At 50.1% G+C, this 17,346-nt stretch overlaps 4 protein-coding genes across 4 annotated transcripts; 1 reads left to right on the plus strand and 3 right to left on the minus strand.

Annotated features, from left to right (window-relative positions):
• The first annotated feature begins 493 nt into the window (after positions 1-493).
• On the plus strand, positions 494-3,818 carry C8Q69DRAFT_462445 (DNA repair protein). The gene is made up of 8 exons (XM_028630316.1): positions 494-747; positions 804-821; positions 873-1,006; positions 1,163-1,261; positions 1,311-1,464; positions 1,553-1,821; positions 1,869-2,468; positions 2,534-3,818. Exons 1-8 carry the CDS (start codon positions 720-722, stop codon positions 3,650-3,652), a joined length of 2,421 nt encoding a protein of 806 aa, XP_028486776.1. The 5' UTR covers positions 494-719; the 3' UTR covers positions 3,653-3,818.
• On the minus strand, positions 3,819-7,559 carry C8Q69DRAFT_462449 (putative urease). Its single transcript, XM_028630317.1, has 7 exons — positions 7,151-7,559; positions 6,892-6,978; positions 6,768-6,794; positions 4,635-6,689; positions 4,480-4,539; positions 4,205-4,384; positions 3,819-4,096 (listed from the first exon to the last, which is right to left on the minus strand). The coding sequence occupies exons 1-7, from the start codon at positions 7,169-7,171 to the stop codon at positions 4,016-4,018; spliced, it is 2,511 nt and encodes an 836-aa protein (XP_028486777.1). The 5' UTR covers positions 7,172-7,559; the 3' UTR covers positions 3,819-4,015.
• Positions 7,560-7,782: 223 nt separating this feature from the next.
• C8Q69DRAFT_216893 (putative HMG box protein) lies at positions 7,783-9,787 on the minus strand. Its single transcript, XM_028626254.1, has 3 exons — positions 9,531-9,787; positions 8,714-9,106; positions 7,783-8,651 (listed from the first exon to the last, which is right to left on the minus strand). The coding sequence occupies exons 1-3, from the start codon at positions 9,609-9,611 to the stop codon at positions 8,172-8,174; spliced, it is 954 nt and encodes a 317-aa protein (XP_028486778.1). The 5' UTR covers positions 9,612-9,787; the 3' UTR covers positions 7,783-8,171.
• Positions 9,788-15,438: 5,651 nt separating this feature from the next.
• Positions 15,439-16,874, minus strand: C8Q69DRAFT_462459 (NADH-cytochrome b5 reductase). The gene is made up of 4 exons (XM_028630318.1): positions 16,671-16,874; positions 16,301-16,574; positions 16,167-16,244; positions 15,439-16,111 (listed from the first exon to the last, which is right to left on the minus strand). Exons 1-4 carry the CDS (start codon positions 16,713-16,715, stop codon positions 15,543-15,545), a joined length of 966 nt encoding a protein of 321 aa, XP_028486779.1. The 5' UTR covers positions 16,716-16,874; the 3' UTR covers positions 15,439-15,542.
• Between the last annotated feature and the right edge of the window lie 472 nt (positions 16,875-17,346).

The raw sequence follows: 17,346 nt of genomic DNA on the forward strand, positions 1-17,346 counted from the left end.
GCAGGACGATGTGAGCTCAGTGGCCACAACTACGAGCAAGTGACCAACACAGCGTGCTGCGGGCAGTGACAAGTTACATCTTCTTTTCTTTTTGTTTTTTCGCTCGTCTTTCTGCAGGGCTGGGGTGGAGAGTGTTGGACATGCAGACAAGCAGACGGTGAAGCCGCCGGCTAATCACAGCGACACGGCCACTTGGTCGCCAGCACTGCTGCAGTGTATCCCGCCTATCCTGACCCTGCAAGCTGTAGTAACTTCGTCCACGCCCTCATCGTGGAGCCTCCATGGTGGCCGACAACGGTCTTCAGCGTCAATGGTCTCGCGCTGAGAACCCGACCTGGGAAAACGCCCTGGAAAAAGGATCGGTGACCTGTAAGCTGGAGGAGCCTCGTGTCCACCAATCCATCTGCTGTTCGAGCCTTCACTGGCTGCTCTCTGATCGTCGAGAAAATAATAAGACAGGACTCATTGGTCCTCTGCTCTGCTTTTTTTGCCTTCTGGAATTGATTGCTTAATTGCTTGATTAATTAATCGATAATTCGTTCGCCATCTGCGAGATCTATGAGTCACGTGGCACCCTGCGATCTCGCCCGGCGAAAAAGCCGTGGGACTTCTTTACAGGCTGGCCATCGAGCTGCAAAAGCCACTCATCCAGCCCAGAGTCATCCTCATGGCCATGGTCCCGACCAGCGCGCCTGTAGATCCGATGCGTCGACGTCAGGATGTCAACCTTCGATGGCATCGTTGAAGGTATGATCCGGCCAGGAACGCCATACATCCGTAGTGGACTAACAACGACCCGTCAGAGTTCCCTTTTATCAGAAGTATGTCTTTGTATCTGCGTCGAGTTTCGATATGGTAGCTAAGAATCAAAGTCGATTATTTCCGCAAGAATCCAGATAGACCATCCCCGTTGGCATGCTTTCTGAGCCATGTCCATAGCGATCATCTCCAGGGACTGGAGTCCTTGCGGTCTCCGTTTATCTACTGCTCAGCGGCTACCAGAGAGGTATATTCTTTGTCCCGTTTATTTAATCTAGATGCAATCATGTTGTCGTGCTGGAATAGGTCCATACCGTCTCTGACGCCTTGGTGTCTGATGAAGAACCACCGTTATCATCCCCTTGGTTGGTTGGATTTTATTGCTAACTGATATTCCATAAAGTTACTTCTTCGTATCGAGAAATATCCTCACCGCATGAACTTTAGCAAGGGCATTCTGGAGTCCCGGAAACAGCACTACAATCACTTAGCGAAACTGCTGGTGAGTTGGCACGCCGGAGAGAATGGCCGCATGTGCTAAACTAGTAAAGCGACCTATTCCATTGAATACGCCAACGGAAATCGAGTTGACGCCTAGGTTACGAATCCGAGTTACTCTGCTGGATGCAAACCATTGTCTAGGGGCGGTGATGTTCCTCATCGAAGGCGACGGCAAAGCAGTTCTTTATACGGGCGATATTCGCGGTACGTCCTCCACTCCTGGTTACACCCTGTATTTCCCAGGCAACTGTAGCCAACTGTAAGAGTTGTTATTCAAAGCTAATTGAAATAGCTGAAACGTGGTGGGTCAACAGTCTGATCAGGCACCCCGTGCTCATCCCGTATACTCTTGGAAACAAGCGGCTCAACAAGGTCTACCTCGACACGACCTTCGCTATCAAATCTGATGTTTACCGTAGCTTTCCATCCAAAGCGGAAGGCATTAAGGAACTCTTAGACAAGGTTTATGCGTATCCAGACGACACCGTCTTCTACCTGCGAGCCTGGACTTTTGGCTACGAAGATGTGTGGCTCGCGTTATCCGCGGCGCTCAATTCAAAGGTATGCTTCTACCGGCTTTCTAGAGCAACCCACTTAACTTCTATCAGATTCATGTGGACCGATACCAAAGAAGGCTTTACCAGTCACTTCATCCACGGAATGATGGAAAGGTCCCTGAGGCAGCTTTTCTTTGCGGATTTGAACTGGGAAACAATTTCTCTCCAGGCTGTCTGACTGGTGATGAGAGTTGTCGGATCCATAGCTGCGAGCCAGGAATGTTCTGTCCCGTGATCGCTTCTGGAAGAGCGGTCTATATCACACCAATAGTTACCCGAAGTGACGATGTAGAAGTGCCCGAGGTGGGCGCTGGCGGCGGTGGAGGGGATCTATACCAAAGCCACGAACTAGAGCTGCCAGATGAATCATCTGTTGAGCAGCTCGAGAAATTATGCCTGCAGCATATACATGACCCTAATATTCTCACGCGGACAAAGGGAGCTCTAATCGAAGCTTTCAGGTCAAAGAAGAAAACTTTATCACTCGATAGGTATGGACTCAAGGATGAGAATGACATTTCGCTCCAAAGACTTGTCGATGTCCTCAGCCGTGGCCAGTCACTTGATACCACAGGTAGTAACCAATATGAGGATAAAGAAAGGGCTGCTGGTGGCCGTACAGAATCAAAGCGTCAGCTACCCAGAAAAATAGTAAGTATAGTCAGGATCCGGCCATAGCAGTCAAAGAGATCAAAGCATTACTAACAACGAACCAGACGTTTCCTTATTCACGGCATTCTTCATACGCAGAGCTGTGTGAGTTGATTGCAGCCTTCAGGCCAAAAGACATTTATCCATGCACGGTTGACCCTGAAACCTGGAGCGAGGACGTCTCTATGGCGAGACTATTTGGCCACCTGTGTTCCGGAGATATCTTCTCGCATGATGAGTACATGTACAAATTCCTATCAGAACAGCAACGACCACAACAGCAGATGCAGGATATTAGCTCATCTACGCAACCGAGCCAGCAGTCCAGCGAGCAGTCAAGCCAAATATCCCACGCGCTCTTTTCTCAACCTGCAACGGGTCCTACTGAACATGACAGAGTTCCAAAGACACACACCCGCCAACTTCCTACGGGACCGTCTTCAGATTCATCTCACACCCGGAATGATGCCCAACCCTCAAATTCAACCACCACCTCTCTACAGAAAAGCGCAGCCCCAACATCAGAGCATCACAGTCCCAGCATGAACCACGAACCTCCCCCTATCCCCGAACGAACCGAAAAAGCCCGCAAACATCGCAACAGCATCCGGCGGACGTGGTACAAGATCGAAGAACTTCGAAGACAAGGGAAATGGCACTTTCACAACGAACCTCTTCCCACCTGGTGGCCAACAGAGGAAGAAGATCTATATCACGCTGAAGAACCATCGTCAGATGAGGCCTCAGACGTCTCGGATCCTGATACCCCTTTTCTAGTCACAGAGGACCCATCTATAACCGATGTAAATAACATCGCACCTATCGACCCTATCGACACAGACGTAGATGCAGATGCAGATGCAGATCTTCCATATTCTCAAACAAGCACTCTCTCCATCTCCCTCTCCATGTCCATGTCCGAATCAGCCTTCGATTCTCAAGAACAACCACCACCACCTCCTCCACCACCAGACAGCACTCCCCAGACCACACCCAATATCAACGATAGCAACAACAACAGAATCACCAACGGCAGCAACGGGAATAACAAACGCAAACGCCTCCCTGACCCTTCAATCCGTAACCGGATCCGTGCATACCACGCCGCACGAAGCGGGAGCTGGAGCGATGTATCGTTGCTATCTGCGGGGAATAATCATACGGAGGAGGAACAAGAGCTTTAGTCTATTTCAGTTCAGTCTGATTCTGGTTTCTTGAAGAGTGTTCTATTTTAGAACTTGTGCATTACACTACTTGGTTATGGATATGTAACTAGACGCTTAGCTCAGGACGGACGGATTATACATGCTAACTACCTAACTAGTTAATAATTGGAAAATGACAAAAACTATGATAATGAAAATAGAATTGAATTGACCGAGACTTTTTATCCCGTCAGTATGTATATAAGCATACTATACTATACTAGAGTGACAAAAACAGGTTGTGTGAATCATGTCTTCTTGTTCTGTCCCTTCCCCCTTGGGGCCCCTTTTTAGCAAAAACAATCAACCAACCCTTCCGAAATTAACATAGCTCCTCCATCATCAATACACATAATACTGCTGCGTAAGAGGCAACGAAGACGCCGGTTCCGCTTCACAGAGCATGCCGTCCGCTTCAACGGTCTGGTGAAAAAAAAGTCAGCGCGGTTCTTTAACATCCCCTTCAAACGAACTAACTCCCAGATGAAGAAATAAAAGTTCAGGGTAACTATAGTATGGGGTGAATCTTACATATCTCTCTGGATCAACCTTCATTTTTGGCATTGTATCGTTATATTTCATATCTTTCTTGCTAATGTCTCTGCAGTTCTTGACGGCTTCGACGCGTTTCTTCAGGTGGTATGATTCTATGATGCCGAGATCGATGGAGGCTTGAGAGACGAACATGATGGATGTGCTGGGGAGGAGGGCCTGTTTATTCATGAGTTAGGAATATATTGTGTTGTATTGTATTGCAGGTTGTATTGGTTGTTAGAATTGGGTGAAATGGAAGTGTGCAAACTTACTCCGAATTGTGGTCTCATGATAATTGGCTCGACGGTCGGGATGGATGCGTTGGGATCGCCCTGCAATTAATTCTTTTTAGTTTCTGTGCCAAAGAAAATATATAAAAAAGAGGTATGAGGGTTAAGTGGCTGTGTTGAAATATAGCTATACATACCATCTGCGCGACTGCAATCATTCCACTCTTCAAGACCATAGCAGGCTTAGTTCCAAATGTGCTCGGGTTCCACACCACCAGGTCGGCCACCTTGCCTACTTCGACACTTCCGATGACATGGGACATGCCCTGCGCGATGGCTGGGTTGATGGTGTACTTGCTGATGTACCTCTTGACGCGGAAGTTGTCCGCGCCGGTCCCCTCGTCTTCCTTCAGCGGACCGCGTTGGACCTTGTTCTTGTGGGCTGTGTTCCAAGTTCGTAGGATAACTTCACCGCAGCGACCCATGGCCTGCGAGTCAGAGGACATCATGCTGATGGCACCGAGGTCGTGGAGCACGTCTTCCGCAGCGATTGTCTCGGCGCGGATGCGACTTTCGGCGAAAGCGACATCTTCGGGAATATTCTTCGACAGATGGTGGCAGACCATCAACATATCGAGATGCTCATCAAGCGTGTTCAAAGTGAAAGGACGAGTGGGGTTTGTGCTACTGGGAAGTACATTCGGGTGTTCCACGACAGATATAATGTCGGGGGCGTGTCCTCCACCAGCGCCTTCTGTGTGGTAAGTGTGGATCGTACGGTTCTTGAAAGACTTGATGGTTTGCTCCACGAACCCGGACTCGTTCAAAGTATCCGTGTGAATCATGCACTGGACGTCGTATTTCTCGCAGACGTCGAGACAGGTATCAATGGCCGCAGGAGTAGAGCCCCAGTCTTCGTGTAGTTTCAGTCCAGCCGCACCAGCACGACACTGCTCCTCGATACTGATCTTTCCGCTGTCGTTGCCTTTTCCGGTGATACCAATGTTCATTGGTAGGTTGTCGCATGCTTGGATCATTTGACGCATATGGACGGGCCCTGGCGTGCAAGTGGTGGCATTCGAACCGGTGCTTGGGCCGGTTCCACCTCCCAGCATCGTCGTAATACCAGAGGAAAGCGCTTCATCCACCTGCTGAGGGCAAATAAAGTGGATATGCGTGTCGAAACCACCAGCAGTCACGATCTTGTTCTCTCCAGCAATAACATCGGTAGAGGAACCAACAATCAAACCAGGATGGACGCCGTCCATTGTATCAGGATTTCCAGCCTTGCCAATACCCACGATATTGCCATCCTTTATTCCGATATCAGCCTTATAGATTCCGGACCAGTCGACAATCACTGCATTGGTAATGACGGTGTCTGGACATTCGACCGCAGATCTTCCCGTTGCCTGGCCCATTCCTTCTCGCAGAGTCTTGCCTCCGCCAAATGTGCACTCATCACCGTAGACTGTATGGTCCTCTTCGATTTTGATCCAAAGGTCAGTAGATCCCAGTCTGATCAAGTCTCCCGTAGTGGGGCCGAACATGCGTGCATATGCTTCGCGCTCCATAGAGAACGGTTCAATCAACGAGCTGTCGGCAGTAGGGTCAGGAACATGTGCAAAACCCTCCGACTGGAGGCGCTTCACGATCTCATCGGCTCGGCCCAGGTCGATCTGCCCTGACGCTAGGAAATTTCCACCGCAGATGATCTTGTTTCCGCCGATTTCCACCAGCGTCACGGTCTTGGTGTCTCCGGGCTCAAAACGGACCGAAGTACCAGCTGGTATATCCAGCCTATATCCATAGGCCTTGATCCGGTCAAAGTGTAGTTCTGGATTGGTCTCAATGAAGTGGAAATGGGATCCAACCTGAATCGGTCGGTCTCCCTTACTCATAACCTTCAGTTTAATCCTCTTCCTTCCCTCGTTCAAGACCACCCTCTTATTCTTCACCGGAATCACAGCACCCGGCATCTTTTCCGGCTCATAATCACTAGGATCGATATCCGGAAACGCTTCCTTTGGAGGAATTGGCAGAAAGCTACCATACAGCGCCTTTTCCAGATCCCCGTCATCAGTGCTGATGGGATGGTGCACCGTGACTAGATACGTTCCCGTGGTGAATGTGCCTTCGACCTGGAGCTCAACCAGAGAAGACACGACTGAGGGAAGAACGTGGCGGCGACCAAGCATGGTCTTTCCTGTGGACATTAGGTCTGCGACGGTATGGTTTCCATCGCGGATAAGCTAGAAGTTTTTAGTGGATCTCCTATTCATTTCTATCATGGGATATAGCATGCATAGGGAAGGAGAAGAGAGCTTTACCTCCTGTAGATTGGCAGAAATCAAAGCCTACTTGATAATCAGCACATCCATCATATCATATGAGAGTTTGCGGTTTGGTACGGGGATCTGGAATACACCCCGATAAGACTGGAGAATCACATACGGTAGCTTCAGCATGATTCAGTCGAACACCGCGTGCCAGACGACGTTGTGCCAGAAATCCCAGCTGGGTGATGACGAGCTTGTCAAGCTAGACGGTTGCAGTGTTGGTTAGTCTCATCTATCTCACATAGCAAGCCATATCAACTCCATTCATAGCAGGCATCTAGCGATGACTCAGGAGTGCAAGACGACGATTCAATTCGCCGGCCATTGAGCCCAATCCGTTTCTCACACGGTCACTAGTAATCATAGAGACGTACCTCTTTCGGAATAAGCTGCATCGTGAACGTTTCTAAAACGCACAGAGCTCTGTGATCTAGACGTTTTCAGAACGACACGGACCGCCAGACTGGATGCTGATAAGCGCCCGGAGTGATGATTGTACCGCAGCCTCAATGCGGGGAGAAGGAAGGAGATATAAGATGGAAAGAAAGAAGAGAGGTGTTAGATGCAAGGTATCAAGTCATCCCGCAACTTAGGCTCAAACCTGGGGTCGAAGCATCAGGAAAATTGGCCAGCCGCGATGGATTTGATTATCGGCGTGGATGGTGGGGTAACTAACTAAATGCTGGGGAGCTGATAAGGTCCGCGGGCCGTCGCCGGATCCCGACGACAATTAGGTATATATCTATTCCTCTATATTATTGCAAGTTTATATTATTATGTTATTCCAAGACAAATAGCAATAGTCGATATGCTACTAATTATATAAATTATGACTAGCAACGCGACTGCGATCTTCGCGTTTCCGCGCTTTAATGGCCCCGCACGCTAACTAAGTACGTAGTTTCTGCTGGGGCATCGTCAGACAATGCAATCAGAAAACAGCAGAAAAGTCAGCTCGCGCATTCTACCATTGAATTGTGTATGTCATAAGACAGTCCTACAATATCCGAGGAACGTTAAGTCCTGCGACTACAGGGAACTACGTAGTCGATAAAAGAGTTAGTTAACTACGGGATTCAATTCGTCAGCAATGCTTTTTTGCATTCGCGTTACCCAACCTAGCAAACAACTGTATACCAGACAAAACGCTTGAGACAAAACCCCCGTAAAACGCTGCAGATGGTCCAATCCAGATTCACTGACAACTTCGTGCAGAAAAGCGAAAAGACGCCCAAGACCGTCCGAGCCCACCGAGATCAGCTTTTCAAGATCATCGCCCGCAACATATAAACACAACTCCCCAAGGGGACAGGACGGGTCATATTTCTAAGACACCCGTAGACAAACACGCCGGAAAGAGACAAGAATATACAGATCACATAGACCAGCTATGGCTTACTCGTCGGCAGCCTCGCTCTTGCGCTTCTTCTTGCCCCGCTTGTTGTCAGCGGCTCCGCCGATGGATTTGCGGCCAGTAGGCGTCTCCTTGGGCGTCTCCTTCTCTTCCTTTTTCTGAGCAGCAATGGCAGCGCCTCTCTTGGGCTTCTTCTCGGGAGAAGCCTTTTTGCTGACGGGAGAAGCGACGGGCTTGATGTTCTCACCCGTGCGGCGGCGCTTACCACTACGGGGAGGAGTGGGTTCCTTCACGGGCTCTGGGGAGGACTCCTCCTCCTCGTCTTCGTCTTCTTCTTCCTCTTCTTCCTGCTCGGACTCCTCGGACTCTTCAACAGAAGGTTCAGCACCAGCGGCAACATCCTGCTGGAGCTGGTTGGCAGCCTTGGCACTGTCATCTTCAGGGACAGGGAGGCCGGCCTTGTAGGCCTTCATCTTCTCCTTGTAGACAGCCAGGTTGTCGGCATACAGCTTCTTCCAGACCTGAGAACAGAACGTTAATATCAAGACAAATCAAGGTGGTGGCTAGAGCAAGCATCACATACCTCCTTCTGTGCATCGGGCATTTCGGACCAACGGCGAGTGCCTTCGTCAGCGACTTCCTTGGGCCGGGCATTGCTGCCCAGTTCCGAAGCAATCTGGGCGCGGTTGTGCTGCATGTAGAGAAAGTACGGAGTCAAAGCACGCTTGGGAGCGTTGGGGTCATGAGGAGCACGCTTGCGCTTCTTCTTCTCGCCGACCTCTGACTTGGCGCCAGGGCTGGCGTGACGGCCACCACCTAGGAGGCCATTCTCCAGCAGGCTGCTGGTGATTCCCCCGGTGATGCCGCCAATGTCAAGATTGGAAGGGCCACGGTTCAGGACCGTGTTGGCATGGTTGATGTAAGCGCGCGACAGGTCCGAGACAGCGGACTGCAGCGTCGCGAGACTCACGATGACCTGTGACTGCGTTAGACGGATGTGCTCTTCGGTATGCGAGCCAGCCAGGGAGCGGATGGCCAAGGTAACGGCGCTGGTCAGCTCGGTGGTGTGGTTGAGGGAGGAGAGGAAGTCATGCGCAGAGAGCTCGACGCGTCTGGGGGACGCGGCGCGGCTCATGTTGACAACACCGGGTGGCTACCAGGGAACAGAATGGAGAGAGCTAAGGGTAGGTAGAAGCAAGATACAGATTTTGCGGGAAACGCGCAGTCCTCAATTTGAGGAGATCGCAATTATGCCTGCCTGTGGTTGGAGCTTCTGTTCTTGTTCTGTTGGGGGGAGAGGGTTGTTGTGGAAGGGTGCTGCAGAGCAGAACACAGGTGCTTGGGTGACAGAGGGGAAAAACGAAAAAAGACGGGACAGGAAAAGTAGGCTTAGAACTTACGCTGTCGCGAGTGCGGGTGAAATCATCGATATTGACAGTCACAATGGCGTCCTTCGCCTTGGAATCCTCCTTGCGCGACATGGTTGATGGAAAAGCGTGGTCAGATACGCCAGGAATGTCGCGGAGAGCCGGACGGGAGAGGAATGGGGGATGGATGGGTTTCTGGTTAAAGAAGAGAAAGGGTGCGAGAGCCGTGGCTGAGCTGGGAGGGGAACGAGGGAAGAGAGAAAGGGAAGAGGAAGGGGGGGAAGAGAAGATTTTTCGCTTGGGGGGGGGGGAAAGCCGCTAAATAGTTAAAGCGACGGGGTGGTTCTCCTCCGCCCAGGCTGCCTGTGGTGTTCGCTGCTTTAGGCCTAGAATGGCGTGCCGTGACTTCCCGCGCGTCCTGCTGGCGGCCCCCTGGGGAGAGTGAATAATAGAGAAATCACTAGTTAGTTAATCATTATTATTAACTAAACCAAGGACAATGTTGGCTGGCCTGGCGCTCCTTATTGGGCCGCTGGGGGTGCCCCTAGTACTGCAGGTCCTGCACGCCGCCCCAGCCAGTGGCCCTCCCAACGCCCGGAGAGCCTGCCAGCTCCGGGGCGACCGTGGGCATGCTGGCGGTGCTGCCCTCGCCCAGCATGCCCACGGCCCTAGCGTCTCCCGTAGGCGCTAATGAGCCCCAGGGCTCATCCAGCTAATTAACGAGCAACCTTGCGAATGCTGCATTGCCTGCTCCAGCGGCAGATCAGAAGCGCACAACCCGTTCCCCCGCTGGCCACCTGGATCGTCCGGGGAGCAGCCGCTATTTGGATGATTACCACGACGGCACCCTTCTAACAAGGTTATTTGCGCAAAGCACAGTGTACGTTGTCGGTGCTCTCAAGCCTGTCTGCCCCAAGACGTCTCTTTCTGCTTGACACTCTACCATCGACCATTAACTAACTCGTTAACTATACCTAGCTGTATCGTTTGCGATGGACCCGACAGCGAGATGATCGGTTCACTTTCGAGGCGGGCGACACCTCACTAGAAGCTCTACCCTGACCCCAGTGATCTCTCAACGAGCGGGCAGAATCGTCAAGCGAGCCACCTGCTAGTTAGTTATCAGTCCTCCGCCACTTCGCCCACTCCCACACCCTACGTCTGATTACCGCCCAACCACCACAAGATCAGACTTTCTCTCTGCTTTGGAGGATAGTCTCAGGTCTGTTCTCAAGTCTCAAGAAATATTACCTCCGTCCTATATCGGTGTGGACGAAGATCAGAGTTGGCGCAAAGCGACTATGGCGACGCGCACCCCAACAATGGTGGGGTATCGCCCAGCTAGCACCTCGATTAGTTAATGAATTAACCAACTACTGTAGGTACCTCTCGGGCAGTGCACGCCCCGCTCCGTCTGAACTCGCCTCGCTCTCCCGGCTGACCTGCTGGCCCCCGGAAGTGCGAGATACTTGCAATCTGCTTATCTTCTCAATTTCGTATACCCACGAGCCAGCATCACTGATCCTGATTGCGCAATTCCTGATCCGCATATATCTAATTAGGTTGACTCTGTACAAAATTAACTACTTTGATTGCAGGGTCTTGAATCGGATTCAACTTCTAGGACAGCTATGTTTACTGTAAGCTGCCCGCAACGTAAGCTCCGGGCCTGGATGCTGCTCGATCATCTCTAGCGAATTCGATCTCCCGACTACAATACCCATACAGCGGAACCCGGCTCTCTAACTGATCCTAGAGAGCTGTCGTAGAGCGAGCTCTGAGTGCAAGTGCTAGATCAGCACGACGGCCATAGTTATGCGATCTGATCCGAGCAATCCAAGTACGTACAGTACTTACCAGTTCTGCCACAATGCGCGTCTGACAGATTTACCCCGCTCTGGAAGTAAACGACATCAGCCAGCTGATTTTAGCTAGATAGAACTGTCGCTGGAGGCATATGCACTGTTCTACGGGACTCTCGACGAGTTTGCGCTTAGATATGCTACAACTATGTACAATCATCTGATCTATAGTTTAGGCTCAAGCGTTCTGGTGAAGCTCGTTCCCGCGGCCCGTGGTACAGTGCCTCCCGCAGAGCTTACCTAGATAACGGCGAGGAATTAACTAATTCGGATACCCAATTTTAAGCACGCCCTCTCTATATATAGCAGTAACTCAACTGTAATAATGTGCCAGTTCTTCTTGAACTGAGGAAGGACCTTACATGTCCCGCAACAGTCAATATTTAGAAATATAATGTGCAACGAACTTGATCGTAACTAGCTATATATATATTTACTATCCTGACATGGACTCTCATTAGTAACTATTAGCCACCCACGCGTTATAATCATATATACCTGCAGTAAATAAAACTCTTAGGACTACAGCGTAAGGTACAAGAGTTAGGTAGTCTCGTTTTAAGGGTAGGAGATAACTTTGGAAGGTCTAGGAGCGTGTATTATAGTTTAATCGACTTCCTTGAGGAAGCTGGGAACTACTAGGTACGTAGTTAAGCTTCCGAGAACTAGCTTCTAAGCCGTTCACAGGGTATAAGAGTATTAATTACCTGGTAGTGAGTCGATCTAGTTTCGCGCAAGAAACGATTCCGAAATATATAAACTTCTCTCGTGCCCTGGATTTTTATCTCGTTGTCTCCTCATCGTGTCGGCGCACAAAGCGAACGCTAGGTAATCAGTCTATTATCCGTTCGCAGCAGGTTCTTTGAATCCTAAATACAGAATGGAACCTACTAGATCGCTAGAATCTAGAATTCTTTGTATGCTGTAGGAGATAAATATGGGTTCAACTGCCCCCTCACCCCCTAGAGCTAGATTTAAGCAAGCAGTCCCAGGTGGTTCAACTCATGACTATGCTTCCGTGCTATTTGATATCTGTGGAAATCTAGGACCACGGAAGCAAAGGTTCTAAAGGAGCATTTGATACGGGAATAAAATCTTGATTGCTTCGAGAATTAAAGGTGACCGAAATCTATCAGCTATTCTATCCTGACATTACAGCTGCCTGGAGCTGAAATGAACGCTGTCTCAACCGTTCCATGGCTCCAGCTCCGTTGCTTTGATCCTACACCAGTACAGGTGGATCTAGATAGCTTCCGTTGCAGCTGCTACCCGGTCTGTATGGAGTAGAAGCAGCGGATTGCAGCAGGTTTGCAGCTCGTCTCCACAGAAGTCGTGAGCGCTGACAATATTCTACAAGTCCAAGGTCTGCCACGAACTCTAAGCTTTTTATATAGTTCCGAACTCTCGTCGTCTCTATAGGCGACTAGTTATGACAAGTATATAAGATGATGCTTCCACTTTTCTTCCGGATGAAATAAATGACTCGTTTCTTTCTCTCTATTCTTCTAATTACAGAAATTGGCTTTTGCTCTTTTTTGGTTGGGCAATCAGATACATGATTAGTGAAATTTTTCTTGGTCAATATAGTTTAGCTATATACATTTCCGTCCTGCTCTGGGTTGTACCGTAGATACCTAGGTAGATTAATCGTTAGTTTCGTCCGATACCTTGTAGTACACCGTCAATCGAGTAGTTACGTAACATTTCTGAACATACATCTACAGAGAAATGAGAGACAAGTAGGCCGCAATAGCCTGGATGTCAAGATGTAAACGTTTTGATACATACCTGTAGAATCCAATCCCATCTATATTCATGACTGAACGGATCCTGCGGGAGCGCCTCGCTTTCGGGAGCTTAAGTAAAGTAAATTTAGTCAGTGCTTTCGGGAACTCTAACTTACTACTACCTACATTATCACTTCGGCTCTTTTTTCTTTTCTTCACATAATCATCACGACCAGTCGATTAAAATCGCCGACTACATACATACTGTCTTCCCGCGACAGCCCTTGCTCTCTTATTCGGTAATTCTTACACGCCTAAGCGCTTTATCATTCTGACGTCCTCTGCTCCTACATTCCCGTAATTTCCGCAACCGTACAACTTCGCAAAAACAACCTCCAACTCCAACTACGAGGTTTCGTATACCGAGAGACTTACCACAATTAATTGGCAGATATCAATCTTCGAGGATGAAAATTCCTGGTTTCCCTTCCATTGATTGCTGCTCGCCAAAGTTTTCTCTCTTCCACACGCGCACTGTCTGTTAGCAGATAATAGGAAATATGGAAGATGATCCTGGAACGAAGGGAAGGGGAGAGGGGGAAAGGGAAACGGTGTCGTTGAGTTTTGTTTTGTTGTTTTACTCGTGATATTACTCTTATAACTAATCTAACAATGGTATTTAATAGCTCTTCTTTCCCCCCCCCCTCTGCTGGATGGATTTCTTGAGAGCAGAGTGTCGAGTTTTGTTTCTCTCTACTTCATCTATTCCAAAGACGTTCGTTATATAAATCTATATTACATACAAGCTTAATAACTCATATATCAAAATCTCTTTTGATAATACTTTATTACTACGCAATCTCTACAAAAATGAAGTCCTCCATCTTCGCCTGGCTCCCTCTCAGCTTGGCCCTTCTTCCTTCTGTACTGGCCAGACCCAGCGCCGTATACAAGCGACAACACCACCACCACCACCACCCCCCGAATCCCTACTCGGTCGAAATCATCCAGGGCGACGCTCCCCCCGACCTCTTGTGTGAAGGTCTCCTTCTTAATGCAAGCTCCGTCCTCGCTCCTGCCCATTGTCTCTGGTACGCCGACCCGAAGTGCATCAATGTCCTGATCAACTGGAACGGAGAAATCATTCCTGTCAAGGAGATTGGGTTTGATCCGAGATATGATCCGAGTACTGGAGAGTTTGATGATGCCACTCTCATCTTAGCCCAGGCGGCTAATTTGGAACTTTTCCCTGAGCCTTCGACTACGCCTTTGTCTTCGACGAGTGCTGCTGCGACTACTACTTCCAGCTCTATTCCTAGCGCCATTCCCACTACCAGTGCCAGTGCCAGTGCCAGTTTAACTACAAGTGCCAGTGCCAGTTCCACTACCAGTGCCAGTGCTAGTTCCACCGCCAGCCCCAGCGCCAGCGTCAGTCTCAGTGTCAGTCTCAGTGCCAGTGCCAGTGTCAGCGCCAGTGTCAGCGCCAGTGCCAGTGCCAGCGCGAGTGCGAGTGCCAGCGCGAGTGCCAGCTCAAGCGCCAGCTCCAGCAGTGCGAGCGCCAGCTCCAGCAGTGCGAGTGCCAGCTCCAGCAGCGCCAGTGCCAGCTCCAGCAGTGCGAGCGCCAGCTCCAGCAGTGCCAGCGCCAGCTCCAGCAGTGCCAGTGCCAGCTCCAGCAGCGCGAGTGCCAGCTCCAGCAGCGCGAGTGCCAGCTCCAGCAGCGCGAGTGCCAGCTCCAGCAGTGCCAGCGCCAGCTCCAGCAGCGCCAGTGCCAGCTCCAGTTCCACTGCGGCTGCGACTACTGCAGCTGCGACTACTGCAGCTGCTACCGTGACCGTGACTCCTGTCCCGGTTTCTATCTCCGGTGGAGGAATTTAAGCCATTCCCTCCTCTACCCCATGATCGAAGTAGAACATAAAGCGCTTCGTACAAGTTCCAGACCATCAAAGTGGTCGTGGTCGCTTCGGGAGATCGTGATTGTTATTATGGGGATGCTATGGATTAGTGATGGATCGGTACTTATGGCTGTGGTTATCAATATTGCGCGTGCTGTTCATTTCCATACCAGGAGCCATACTTAAACAGAAAAAGGCGAGCAGATTTTTCTTCATTTCTGAGGATGGAAGCGGGCAACTTCGGGGCATCAACTTACTGGATTGTTCGGGATAGCGTTCTCTGGACAGTTTTTCTGGGAAGGTTACTACTACTAGGTAATAGGGACGATGATTGCCTGGTGGGAATGCTTGGTGTCACCGCAATCTGTCATGTCGACACAACTAATGTTCGCCTCTCTTACATGTTATGTAATAATCAATTAATGCGCGCTCTACCAATGGACCATAAGCAATACTGAGTTTTCAGGTAACAGTTTACAGCTTCTATTGAAGATATGCTAAAAAGCCGTGATTTCTCCAAAATCTAATGAGACATTGTATCTTTGTACGCGGGGCTTCCAGAGCTTAGAACTTGTAGACCTGGTCCGCGCTGTATCCAAGCTCCTTCAGGGCACCGCTCAGCTCACCCTGGTCCTTCGGGCTGACCTTGGGCCCACTCAGAGCCTTGTACATGGCAGGAGGACCACAGACAAAGATCTTAATGTTCTCCTCCTTGGGCTCAGGCATGACGGTCTTCAGGAGCTCCTTGGTGATGTAGCCCTTACCGCCGGTCCACTCGGGTGGGGGGTTGTCGAGGAGGTAGAAGGCCTTGAAGCGCTGGGGGTAGGTGTTCTCCAGCTCTTCCCACTCCTTCTTCAGAAGGATGTCCTGCTCACTGACGTTACCGAACACCAGGGTGACCTTGGTCTTGTCCTCGGGGTTCTTGAAGATGTGGCGGGCGAGCTGGTACATGGGAGTGATACCAGTGCCACCGGCAAGCAGGACAACGTGGTTGTGCTTGTTAGCCTCCCAAGGGTACTTGGGAAGGGGACCCTTAAAGTTCAGACGCTGACCAACGTTCATGCTGTGCAGGTGCTCGGACATGGGGCCGTTCGGATAGCGCTTGACCACGAGCTCGAGGTAACCCGGAATGTCTGTTCAATTGTGAGCGAATGCTCCCGATTATGATTCTTAAGGATCGGCAAATACCTTCATCGTTGGTGGGAGTGTAGGGACGCAGGATGGGCTTGGATCCATCCGGCGGCTGGTACTTGGTCAACAAGGCAGCTGGTGATATCTGTGAGCTTCCTGTTCGATAATTGATGCTGGACTGAACGACTCACAGGTGACAGGAAGGCCAGAGACAGCATCCTTGTCCTCGAACTCGAAGCGGAACTTCTTGGTGTTGGGGCTCAGCTCCTCAATGGCAGCGAGCTTCAGATCGACGAAGCCCTGGTCCCCGCCCTTGAAGACCTTGTCGCGGGGCTTCTCCTCAGCAGCTGCGCTGCCCGCGTATCTGTAGGTACCGACAGCCAGACCAGCCACGCCAACGGCGAGGTAGATCGGGGTCAGGTTCGCCTTGCCCTTGGGGGCTTCGGTCGAGTACTTGCGGAAGCTCTGCAGCTTGTCAGCAACGCACACTTTGCGGAGGGCGAGCCAGCCATTGTGGGCTGCTCTGCGCTTGGGAGAACTTAAGCGCTTAGGAGAACTTACCTGCTTCGCAGGCTGGCAGGTCCTGAAGAATTGACGGGCGAACATGTTGGATGGACTGTTCAGCGATACCGAGAGTTCAATGGAGGTCTTAAAGAATGGACAGGACCGGCAAAGGTGGATGTTTTGAGTTCCCGGGGAGGATTACTCATGACGCAATCTGGTAGGCTGCATGTCGGCTCCACATCCCTTGCGATCCGAAAGTTGGCAAAGGAATTATTCCGTCTTATAATTATTAATATTGTTGATATTAACTAGTTATATTATTATAATATTCTTATTAAATGATGCTTCAGCAGCAAATTGTCCTTGCTGTGTATTACATCATCCCAGAAAACTGGAACTACTATGGAGACTACAGAAACTGATACCTCCATGCCGCAGGTATGTGCCCATCCCGATGTATAACAGGGGATTCTCTAGCCTCCTTGCTAAGTTCATACTGCTTGACCAATTTTTCTGCTTGTCTATTGGGAATATCAGGGCAAGGATTTAGGATTTAGGATTTACTAGAACGAATTGGGTGGATCACCCTGGCGGAGAGAGCTGCAGCCAGTGCTTGCCGAATAACAAAACCCCGTTTTTTTAAGATGATATTTGAGAGATTCGCTGTAGAGGACTAAAGTGACATCGAGACCCTCCCTCCCCATACGCTGGGGGACTAGGCATATATTCTGTC

Source organism: Paecilomyces variotii (genome assembly GCF_004022145.1).
Source record: "Paecilomyces variotii strain CBS 101075 chromosome Unknown C8Q69scaffold_3, whole genome shotgun sequence".
Taxonomy (NCBI): Eukaryota; Fungi; Ascomycota; class Eurotiomycetes; order Eurotiales; family Thermoascaceae; genus Paecilomyces; species Paecilomyces variotii.

Coding starts and splice junctions, on each gene's coding strand:
- C8Q69DRAFT_462445 (XM_028630316.1), top strand. CDS start 720: ATGTCAACCTTCGATGGCATCGTTGAAG. Junction 1,007..1,162: donor GCTCAGCGGCTACCAGAGAG/GTATATTCTTTG, acceptor TATTCCATAAAG/TTACTTCTTCGTATCGAGAA. Junction 1,822..1,868: donor CCGCGGCGCTCAATTCAAAG/GTATGCTTCTAC, acceptor AACTTCTATCAG/ATTCATGTGGACCGATACCA.
- C8Q69DRAFT_462449 (XM_028630317.1), bottom strand. CDS start 7,171: ATGCAGCTTATTCCGAAAGAG. Junction 4,385..4,479: donor TCATGAGACCACAATTCGGA/GTAAGTTTGCAC, acceptor ATGAATAAACAG/GCCCTCCTCCCCAGCACATC. Junction 4,097..4,204: donor AGGTTGATCCAGAGAGATAT/GTAAGATTCACC, acceptor TTTTTTCACCAG/ACCGTTGAAGCGGACGGCAT.
- C8Q69DRAFT_216893 (XM_028626254.1), bottom strand. CDS start 9,611: ATGTCGCGCAAGGAGGATTCCAAGGCGAAGGACGCCATTGTGACTGTC. Junction 9,107..9,530: donor TCACCCGCACTCGCGACAGC/GTAAGTTCTAAG, acceptor ACGCAGTCACAG/GTCATCGTGAGTCTCGCGAC. Junction 8,652..8,713: donor TGCCCGATGCACAGAAGGAG/GTATGTGATGCT, acceptor TTCTGTTCTCAG/GTCTGGAAGAAGCTGTATGC.
- C8Q69DRAFT_462459 (XM_028630318.1), bottom strand. CDS start 16,715: ATGTTCGCCCGTCAATTCTTCAGGACCTGCCAGCCTGCGAAGCAG. Junction 16,575..16,670: donor CCTGCCAGCCTGCGAAGCAG/GTAAGTTCTCCT, acceptor GACAAGCTGCAG/AGCTTCCGCAAGTACTCGAC. Junction 16,112..16,166: donor CACTCCCACCAACGATGAAG/GTATTTGCCGAT, acceptor ACAATTGAACAG/ACATTCCGGGTTACCTCGAG.